Genomic DNA, 11,424 nt, shown 5'->3' on the forward strand with positions numbered 1-11,424 from the left:
TTCAAAACATCCGTCTGCATATTACAGCTTATGCAGACAGTAGGCCCATATATGAGCCCAAGCCTGGAAAAAGAAAAACATGAATTAAAATAATGATTGTGCTGTTACACAATACTACTGCAATATTACACACTTGCAGAATTATGATTATTTTTTAATACTGATTTAAGTTATTTTTGTTACAGAATTGGTCTAGCCTAAATTAAACACATTTAGAGTTTTCCTACAATTATAGGGGATTTGTATTTGATTTTGAATAGCCTGGTAATAGATAACATTAAAAAAACATAATTAATAGGCTGACACATTACCTTTAGCTACAGAATATCTCACCACCGTACGTTTCCATTTCCTCCTCTCTCTTCTTTGTTTCTTTCTCCAGCGTGCAGAGGAGAAGGGCCTGTCAACAGTTTAATGAAATATGTTTTATTGTGAAAAGCACTGGGTAGCTGCAGGAACAGGGTTGGAGAGACCATGACATACAGAGTACTGGTTAGCTACAGGAACAGGGTTGGAGAGACCATGACATACAGAGTACTGGGTAGCTGCAGGAACAGGGTTGGAGAGACCATGACATACAGAGTACTGGGTAGATACAGGAACAGGGTCGGAGAGACCACGGCATACAGAGTACTGGGTAGATACACGAACAGGGTTGGAGAGACCATGACATACAGAGTACTGGGTAGCTGCAGGAACAGGGTTGGAGAGACCACGGCATACAGGGTACTGGGTAGATACAGGAACAGGGTTGGAGAGACCATGACATACAGAGTACTGGGTAGTTACAGGAACAGGGTTGGAGAGACCATGACATACAGAGTACTGGGTAGATACAGGAACAGGGTTGGAGAGACCATGACATACAGAGTACTGGGTAGATACAGGAACAGGGTTGGAGAGACCATGACATACAGAGTACTGGGTAGTTACAGGAACAGGGTTGGAGAGACCATGACATACAGAGTACTGGGTAGATACAGGAACAGGGTTGGAGAGACCATGACATACAGAGTACTGGGTAGATACAGGAACAGGGTTGGAGAGACCACGGCATACAGGGTACTGGGTAGATACAGGAACAGGTTTGGAGAGACCATGACATACAGGGTACTGGGTAGATACAGGAACAGGGTTGGAGAGCCCATGACATACAGAGTACTGGGTAGATACAGGAACAGGGTCGGAGAGACCATGACATACAGAGTACTGGGTCGCTGCAGGAGCAGGGTTGGAGAGACCATGACATACAGAGTACTGGGTAGATACAGGAACAGGGTTGGAGAGACCATGACATACAGAGTACTGGGTAGATACAGGAACAGGGTCGGAGAGACCATGGCATACAGAGTACTGGGTAGATACAGGAACAGGGTTGGAGAGACCATGGTATACAGAGTACTGGGTAGCTGCAGGAACAGGGTGGGAGAGACCATGACATACAGAGTACTGGGTAGATACAGGAACAGGGTTGGAGAGACCAACGCATACAGAGTACTGGGTAGATACAGGAACAGGGTCGGAGAGCCCACGGCATACAGAGTACTGGGTAGATACAGGAACAGGGTTGGAGAGACCATGACATACAGAGTACTGGGTAGATACAGGAACAGGGTCGGAGAGACCATGACATACAGAGTACTGGGTAGCTGCAGGAACAGGGTTGGAGAGACCATGACATACAGAGTACTGGGTAGATACAGGAACAGGGTTGGAGAGACCATGACATACAGAGTACTGGGTAGATACAGGAACAGGGTTGGAGAGACCATGACATACAGAGTACTGGGTAGATACAGGAACAGGGTTGGAGAGACCATGACATACAGAGTACTGGGTAGATACAGGAACAGGGTTGGAGAGACCACGGCATACAGAGTACTGGGTAGATACAGGAGAGACCATGACATACAGAGTACTGGGTAGATACAGGAGAGACCATGACATACAGAGTACTGGGTAGCTACAGGAGCAGGGTTGGAGAGACCATGACATACAGAGTACTGGGTAGATACAGGAACAGGGTTGGAGAGACCATGACATACAGAGTACTGGGTAGCTACAGGAACAGGGTTGGAGAGACGATGACATACAGAGTACTGGGTAGCAGGAACAGGGATGGAGAGGCCATTTTGTCTCTTTCCCCTGTTCCTGGCCATTTGATAGTGGGCCATTCTAAATCTGAACTACTTTGACATATTAGTAAAGACAAGATTAAATGGAGAATATTCTGGAAAGTTCTCAGACCCTTTTACTTTTTCCACATTGTTACGTTAGACGTATTTTTAAACGGATTAAATGTTTTTTCCCGTCAAACAACACACAATAACCCACAATCACAAAGCAAAAACAGGTTTCAACATTGTTTTGCAAAAAATAAGTGTTCAGACCCTTTACTCAGTACTTTGTTGAAGCACCTTGGGCAGTGATTACAGCCTCGAGTCTTCTTGGTTATGAGGCTACAAGCTTGGCACAACTGTATTTGAGGAGTTTCTCCCATTCTTCTCTGCAGATCTTCTCAAGCTCTGTCAGGTAGGATGGGGAGCGTTGCTGCACAGCTATTTTCAGGTCTCTCCAGAGATGTTCGTTTGGGTTCAAGTCCGGGCTCTGGCTGGGCCACTCAAGGACATTCAGAAACTTGTCCTGAATCCAATCCTTTGTGGTCTTGGCGGTGTGCTTAGGGTCGTTGTCCTGTTGGAAGGTAAACCTTTGCCCCAGTCTGAGGTCATGAGCGCTCTGGAGCATGTTTTCATCAAGGATCTCTTTGTACATTGCTCCGTTCATCTTTCCCTAGATCAGATTCATCTTTCTCCCAGTCCCTGCCGCTGAAAAACATCCCCAAAGCATGATTCTGTCAGCACTATGCTTCACCGTAGGGATGGTGCCAGGTTTCCTCCGGACGTGACACTTGGCATTCAGGCCAAAGAGTTCAATCTTGTTTTCTTCAAACCAGTGAATCTTGTTTCTCATGGTCTGAGAGTCTTTAGGTGCCTTTTGGGAAACTCCAAGCAGGCTGTCATGTGCCTTTTACTGAGGAGTGGCTTCCGTCTGACCACTCTACCATAAAGGCCTGATAGGTGGAGTGCTGCAGAGATGGTTGTCCTTCTGGAAGGTTCTCCCATCTCCACAGAGAAACTCTGGAGCTGTATCAGAATGACCATCGGGTTCTTGGTCACCGGCTGCGACACAGCCTGGGATTTGAACCCGTGTCTGTAGTGACGCCTCTAGCACACTGCAATGCAGCAGCTGCGCCCCTCGGGAGGTGAAGATCTAGTCCTTTTTTACATGTTTTTGATTGAAGCACTTCCTAGTAGTTTGCATTCAGACTTACCACATGCAGGTGCTTAACTGACTTTGCAGGTGTGGCTCCCTTGCGGGCTCTGAATACATTTAATTCAACAGCTGAATACCCTTCCATATGCTGGCCAAAAACATATTTTCTCATGAATTGGTCATTCAATAGGGTTTTCAGTATGTTTATCTAATGCTATCTCTTTAAATACTGTGTACTTTCAATTACAATCTTCTTGATAGAATATATATATGAAGAGAACTGGTTCAGAATAGGGATGAAAGCATGTCACTACTACTGTGAATACACACATGTTCCTCTCCTGTCCAGCACCGATTGGTAAATCTATAAATAATCAGATGTTGTAAATTATTTAGGGTTAGGAACGTATAAATGAAGCAAACATAAACAGGGCTGGAGAGCCTTTACGGTGAACCTAAAAACTACAGGAAAGTGTACAATAGAAGTAGAACCAGTAGTCTATAAATCTACCCCCAGTAATCATGGAACTGGTGTGCCAGGCTCCAGGTTTAACCTGCTTCTATTCGGTCTGACTTCCATAATGATTCAAATAGGCTACATGTCCCAAATTATTGCACAACTTGTAATCCGTTTAATATGATCCACTATTGCTAGCGACCCCCAGGATCAGCCACACTGACGTGACAGAATGAAGACGGGTACATTAACCATGTCATGATGACATGATATAAACTGTAGGCTTCAGAATAGAGAATAAAGTGGCTTTTTTTTTCTTCTCACTTGAAACCTGGCAGGTTGTTCGACCTTATTCATCGTTTTCCTTGCGTTTTAAAGGTGGTGGAATTATGAGTATCTGAAGACACACTTCCACAAGAGCTCAGTTTTCTTTGCTCTCCACCCCAAAACGCGTACCTTTTCCCCACGCATAAACTCAAGGTCTGAATACACGCAGAGAGAAAAGCACATGAAATGGAAATAAAGTTACATTTATGTGGAAGTTTTGGGTCTAACGTTTGAATTATTTCCCAGAATGCACTTTAAAACGTATCTAGAATACCTAGACACTAGATACACACAGTATTCTTTCCAACAGGTATGCTTGCTGATTGTTTTGGGTCTAACGTTTGAATTATTTCCCAGAATGCACTTTAAAACGTATCTAGAGTACCTAGACACTAGATACACACAGTATTCTTTCCAACAGGTATGCTTGCTGATTGTTTTGGGTCTAACGTTTGAATTATTTCCCAGAATGCACTTTAAAACGTATCTAGAATACCTAGACACTAGATACACACAGTATTCTTTCCAACAGGTATGCTTGCTGATTGTTTTGGGTCTAACGTTTGAATTATTTCCCAGAATGCACTTTAAAACGTATCTAGAATACCTAGACACTAGATACACACAGTATTTTTCAAACAGGTATGCTTGCTGATTGTTGCCTGGATACCCTCACGTACCTGACTCTGTGTCTGTCTGTCTGTTCCGTTCTTCAGCTGAAGGAGTTTATCCAGATCAGTGGAGGTGGAGCGGGGCCGGCGTTGGCCCGGGCCGTGGAGATCGTGGAGGCCAACGTGAGATGGCACAGTCTCTACGAACGCCAGATCTTCCAGTGGCTAAGGAAGTCTCCCAACGGTTAACACAGGGTTCAGCCCAAGCATGGCATCTCTCTGACACTATTACAGACCCAACAACATCAGGCGGAGAAAAAAAATATCAGAAAACATGAATATGTTAATTTGAATTGCAAAATAAGACATTTCCCCGCCCCCCTCAAAAAAAAAAAACCTTGACAAGAAAGTGACTGGAAAACCGGAGAGAGAGGGAACAGTGAAGACAGTCGATGTGATTGGCTCAGATGACCTTAGTCTGACCGACCGTTTCGAAGGTGGATTTGATTAGGTATAAATATTGCATGGTGGCATTCATCTCCAGTGACAGGTTTTCTTTTTCAACGCATGGTTTTCACCCCCCTCCTCTGATTGGTTTTCCACTAAGCTGACCCCTGTGACCTTTTCAATAACCTTTGAACCTCCGGTCAACTCTTTAGTAGCCTATGAGGAGAAAGACAAACTAGAGCTACAAGAGGCACGGGAAGAGGACCTGGCGGCAATATGATACAACTGTGACAAGCACAAGTATTATCATTTTTTTGTTCAATGATGACAATCATTATTTTGATTGGGACAACAATAACAAAAAACTCATATAAATTATAACGAAATAAAATAATATGTGTACCTAAATGTTTTGGACCTTAACCTTCTCTTTTGAGCCATACTGAGGTGGACTTTGTGACGTCTGGAACATTTCGACAAGGGGACGTGGTGGCTGAAGTGATGTTCATTGTTGTGCGTGGTGTGCTCCATAATAACTTATCCTCCTTCCTCAGCCAATAAGGTTTCCCTAAATGACGTTACGCCAGGGGAGACTCTGCAGAACCCAGGAGGCAGGTCGGAAGCAGGAACAAGGGGACTCCCCATAACCCGAAGGAGTCACTATTGATTATTGATCGATTATCGTTAAATTCCATCATTTATATTTGCTGATTGCACTGGAGTGTCCTTTGGATTATACCGTCTTGGTGTTTGAGTGAAAATAAAACTGTTGTGAGTTGCAGGTTGATATTCTGTGTGCAAATGGTCCACGTTGCTGATGGGACTGAGAGCCAGTGAATACAGTCTGTGTGAGCCGCGGTGTAGTAACGATGACATATAGAAACTTACCTTGTTTTGGTCCAACGTCATGCTTGGGTTTTCATGTGCCGCTAATTACTTCATAAAAAAGTTTCACTCAGAAACGCGTGTTTTAAGCAAAAGCAGAGGAATATGCTACAATATTCCTGACATATATTACTAGTTTTGTTGCGACCCTGCAAGGCCCAGTAGACGTAACAGGCCGATGCTAACAGCTAGCTGGATATACTCTGTGGACTCCTTTCATGAAGAATAGAACACAATAATGAGTTTTTAGTGTTGACACTCGGCTGGTAGAGCAAATCCCCATTGGGTTTACTGGGGAGTCCATTGCTCTTATTTTCTGTGGAAGAGTCAGTGCTATTTATATCCTCTATGGCTAATCCTTGATACTGTAGACCTCAACAAGAAAACAGTTGCAGCCCTTCACCATCCTTTCCTTTCTTGTTGTTGTTTTGATGTATTAAAAAAATGTGTTTTTTTTCTAAATGAGGGACTATATTGTTCTGTGTTTTGAGCAGAGCAGCAATGGGATTTTAATGCTGACAAATAAATTATTTTGTACAGTAACGCAATGCTGCCTGACTGTGTCTGTCATTGTGTGTGAGAGAGAGAGACAGATAGAGAGACCGAGAGACCGAGAGACAGAGAGAGAGACAGATACAGAGAGAGACAGATACAGACGGAGAGAGTCAGAGAGAGAAACAGACAGACAGAGAGAGAGAGACAGAGACGGAGAGACAGACAGAAGGAGAGAGACAAAGAGAGAGACAGACAGAGAGAGAGAGACAGATATATAGAGAGAGACAGAGAGATAGATACAGAGAGAGAGAGAGAGAGAGACAGAGAGACAGAGAGAGACAGAGCGAGAGAGAGAGAGAGACCGAGAGAGAAAGAGACAGACGGAGATAGAGAGACGGAGAGAGAGAGACACAGAGAGAGAGACAGATACAGAGAAAAGACAGGAGAAGTACTCCAGATATAACAGACTGACCCTCGCCCCCCGACACAAACTACTACAGCATAAATACTGGAGGCTGAGACAGGAGGGGTCAGGAGACACTGTGGCCCCATCCGATGATACCCCCGGACATGGCCGAACAGGCAGGATATAACTCCACCCACTTTGCCGAAGCACAGCCCCCACACGACTGGAGGGATATCTTCAACCACCAACTTACCTTCCGGAGACAAGGCCGAGTATAGCCCACAAAGATCTCCGCCACAGCACAACCCAAGGGGGGGGCGCCAATCCAGACAGGAAGATCACGTCATTGACTCAACCCACTCAAGTGACGCACCCCTCCTAGGGACGGCATGGAAGAGCACCAGTAAGCCAGTGACTCAGCCCCTGTAATAGGGGGCCACTCCTGCATTGTCTTGGCTGTGTGCTTAGGGTCGTTGTCCTGTTAGAAGGTTAACCTTCGCCCCAGTCTGTAGCCTTGAGCGCTTAGGAGCAGGTTTTCATCAAGGATCTCTCTGTACTTTACTCCGTTCATCTTTCCCTCGATTATGACTAGTCTCCTAGTCTCTGCCGCTGAAAAACATCCCCACAGCATGATGCTGCCACCACCATGCTTCACCGTAGGAATGGTGCCAGGTTTCCTCCAGACGTGGCGCTTGGCATTCAGGCCAAAGAGTTAATCTTGATGTCATTAGACCAGAGAAAATTGTTTTTCATGGTTTGAGAGTCCTTTAGGTGCCTTTTGGCAAACTCCAAGTGGGCTGTCATGTGCCTTTTACTGAGGAAGGGCTTCCGTCTGGCCACTATACCTTAAAGGCCCGAATTGGTGGAGTGCTGCAGAGATGATTGTCCTTCCGGAAGGTTCTCCCATCTCCACAGAGAAACTCTGGAGCTCCATCAGAGTGACCATCATGTTCTTGGTCACCTCCCTGACCAAGGCCCTTCTCCCCCGATTGCTTAGTTTGTCCGGGCAGACAGCTCTAGGATGAGTCTTGGTGGTTCAATATGTCTTCCATTTAAGAATGATGGAGGGCACTGTCTTCTTGGGGACCTTCAATGCTGCAGAAATGTTTTGGTACCCTTCCCCAGATCTGTACCTCGACACAATCCTGTCTCAGAGCTCTACGGACCAGTCCTTCGACCTTATGGCTTGGTTTTTGCTCTGACACGCACTGTAAACTGTGGGACCTTACATAGACAGGTGTGTACCTTTCCAAAATCATGTCCAATCAATTGAATTTACCACAGGTGGACTCCAATCAAGGTGTAGAAACATCTCAAGGCTGATCAATGGAGACAGGATGCACCTGAGCTCAGTGTCGAGTCTCATAGCAAAGGGTCTGAAGACTTACGTAAACAAGGTATTTCTCTGTTATTGTAAACAGGGAAATGGCTCCAATAGTTTTTACACCATTCTATTTTCCCATAGGGGATTTTAGAAACACTTCAAATAACGGCTGTGTTTGGTGTAGGCTTACCTTTGTGTGGTGTTTCAATAACTATTTAAATCTCTCAGATTCAAAAATTGTAATAAGCATCAAAGTAGACATCTTGCAAAACTACAAATCCCTGCAAGCTCCTGCATGTCTTCTCAAGCTGACACCTTTGCTAAGAGGTATTGTGTGAATTTAACACTTGCACAAGAGAGTTATCAAAATTGTCCATATAAAGAAATTTTGTCAATTTATGAATTACTACATTTAGCTAACATTAGATAGTTAATCCAGAGATTATTTCAATCAATGAAATGCATTTACTGTATTAAACCCTTCTTACATCAGCTGATATCTCAAAGTGCTGTACAGAAACCCAGCCTAAAACCCCAGACAGCAAGCAATGCAGATGTTGAAGCACGGTGGCTAGGAAACACTTCCTAGAAACGGGAACCCAGGAAGAAACCTGGGGGTCGCCAGTCCTCTTCTGGCTGTGCCGGATGGAGATTATAACAGAACATGACCATGAAGGCCAGATTGTTCTTCAAGATCTTCAAACGTTCATAGATGACCAGCAGGATCAAATAAAGAATCACAGTGGTAAATCACAGGAGTAAATGTCAGTTGTCTTTGCCTCGATTCGGCAGTCTCATACAGATCATCATGACATTTGTAGTTCTTTATGATAGCCACATTAGCATCTAATTAGCATTTCATTTGTCAAGGGGGTAAATACAGCCGCACAAAATCTAATAATGAATTTAAAAAAATACAGTTCAATATTCAAGTTCAATCCATGAAATATTGGAAAGTGGGAAGAAAGTGCGCAAAAGGGGTTGAACAATAATCAACAATCCCATAATCCTATAAATCTACCCATGATTCTAACTCATCACGGCGCAGCAGGACCACGGTCGGGTCGTGGCGAACCGTGAGCCAGGCTCCAGGTTTAACCTGCTACGTGTGGTCTGAGTTTCATAAGGATTACCAATAGGCTACGTGTCCCAAATTATTGCTCAACGTTAGCCGCTAATGAGCCGCTAATGAGCCGCTAATGCTAGCTACCTCAGGAACAACCACGCTGACGTGACAGAGGAAATAAAGGTAAAACGGAATGAAATGATGCGCCATGTAAAGTAAACGAACACTAAAGTGACGTTTTATAAACGTCCGGTATGTGACTGACGGTGGCTCCTGATAGCAGCTAATATTTTAACATGATACAAACTGTGAAATAAAAAGGTAGAAAAAGCTTTGGGAATAGAATGAAACCGTTCTTAAGCACATACATCGTCTGGGCTGGTCCAGCCCTACAGGAGCCTATAGTTTGGGTCTCAATTTCATTCACACAAATTACGCGGGCTCACAATAACATTTCTTAATTAATAAGGGCAAATCTATTGAGAGCCGACTTCACTGTGGAAAAAGGGGCCGTACTCCATGTCGTGTCGATATGATTTTCAGTTTGCTTCCATACGGCTGGTTTCACATTGGTCTCCAGGGATTATAAGGAAAATGCAATCGAAAACAGTTACTATCTTTTATTTTCAATCCCCTTCTCTAAACTCATTTACACAGATCTTATCAATAGCTCTCATCTATTTATAAATGACAGTGCATGGAGAGTGTTTTATTTTTTTAGCCCCATTTTACGATCTTGTGTACTCGCTGCAACTCTTCCCAATAGGCTCGGGAGATGAAGGTCGAGTCATGAGTCCTCCGAAACATGACCCACTAAACCGCACTTCATAAACATCCGCCTGCTTAGCCCGGAAGCCAGCCGCACCAATGTGTCAGAGGAAACACTGTTCAACTGACGACGATGTCAGCCTGCATTTCCCCGGCCCGCCACAAGGAGTCGCTAGAGCGTGATGAGCCAACTGAAGCCCCCTCCTCCCAAATCCTCCCCGAACCCGGATGACGCTGGCCCAACTGTGCGCCGCCTTATGGGACTCCCGATCACGGCCGGTTGTGATACAGTTTAGGATCGAACCCAGGTCTGTAGTGAGTCCTCTAGCACTGCGATGTTGAGCTTTAGACCGCTACGTAACTCCGGTGGCCCCAGAATGCTGTTATTTCTATTGGACAAAAAGAAAGTAGATTATTTTTCCACTTGGAACTGGCAGGTTCACTTAAACTTATTCATGGGTTCCTGGTGCGTAAAGGTGGTGGAATTATGAGAGAATGAAGTCAAAGTCAGAACACAGCGTATCTGGAGAGACAACTCTAAAGAAATCTTTATTTCTTTGATCTCCAACCCAAATGAATAGCGGGTTAAAAGCATAATATTCTCATGCTTGTTCATGGTCAGAACACGCGTAGAGAGAAAAGCGAATTCCATTTACCCACACTTAACTCAGGTTGGAATCAGCCCCATGGGCATAGATACAACACATAGATACAACACATAGATACAACACCTGTTAGCCCCGTATAAAGAGCTATGCGTCATACAGAGAGTTTATCTACCTCCTACTACTACCCAGTATCTCCTAACATATTACAGAGAGTTTATCTGCCTCCTACCACTACCCAGTATCTCCTAACATATTACAGAGAGTTTATCTCCCTCCTACCACTACCCAGTATCTCCTAACATATTACAGAGTTTATCTGCCTCCGACCACTACGCAGTATCTCCTAACATATTACAGAGAGTTTATCTCCCTCCTACCACTACCCAGTATCTCCTAACATATTACAGAGAGTTTATCTCCCTCCTACCACTACCCAGTATCTCCTAACATATTACAGAGTTTATCTGCCTCCGACCACTACGCAGTATCTCCTAACATATTACAGAGAGTTTATCTCCCTCCTACCACTACCCATTATCTCCTAACATATTACAGAGAGTTTATCTCCCTCCTACCACTACCCATTATCTCCTAACATATTACAGAGAGTTTATCTCCCTCCTACCACTACCCAGTATCTCCTAACATCACACAGAGTTTATCTGCCTCCTACCACTACCCAGTATCTCCTAACATATTACAGAGTTTATCTGCCTCCGACCACTACGCAGTATCTCCTAACATATTACAGAGAGTT

General features: G+C 44.3%; 1 protein-coding gene across 1 annotated transcript in view; it reads left to right on the forward strand.

Annotated features, from left to right (window-relative positions):
* Positions 1–6,548, forward strand: part of LOC135515572 (thyrotropin-releasing hormone-degrading ectoenzyme-like) — a 484,406-nt gene extending 477,858 nt beyond the window's left edge. The window contains exon 19 of the mRNA XM_064939193.1: positions 4,774–6,548. Coding sequence (XP_064795265.1) covers positions 4,774–4,917 — 144 coding nt within the window. The 3' untranslated portion in view covers positions 4,918–6,548. The remainder of the gene's footprint in view (positions 1–4,773) is intronic.
* The last annotated feature ends 4,876 nt before the right edge of the window (positions 6,549–11,424 follow it).

This window comes from Oncorhynchus masou, chromosome 27, assembly GCF_036934945.1.
Source record: "Oncorhynchus masou masou isolate Uvic2021 chromosome 27, UVic_Omas_1.1, whole genome shotgun sequence".
NCBI lineage: Eukaryota > Metazoa > Chordata > Actinopteri > Salmoniformes > Salmonidae > Oncorhynchus > Oncorhynchus masou.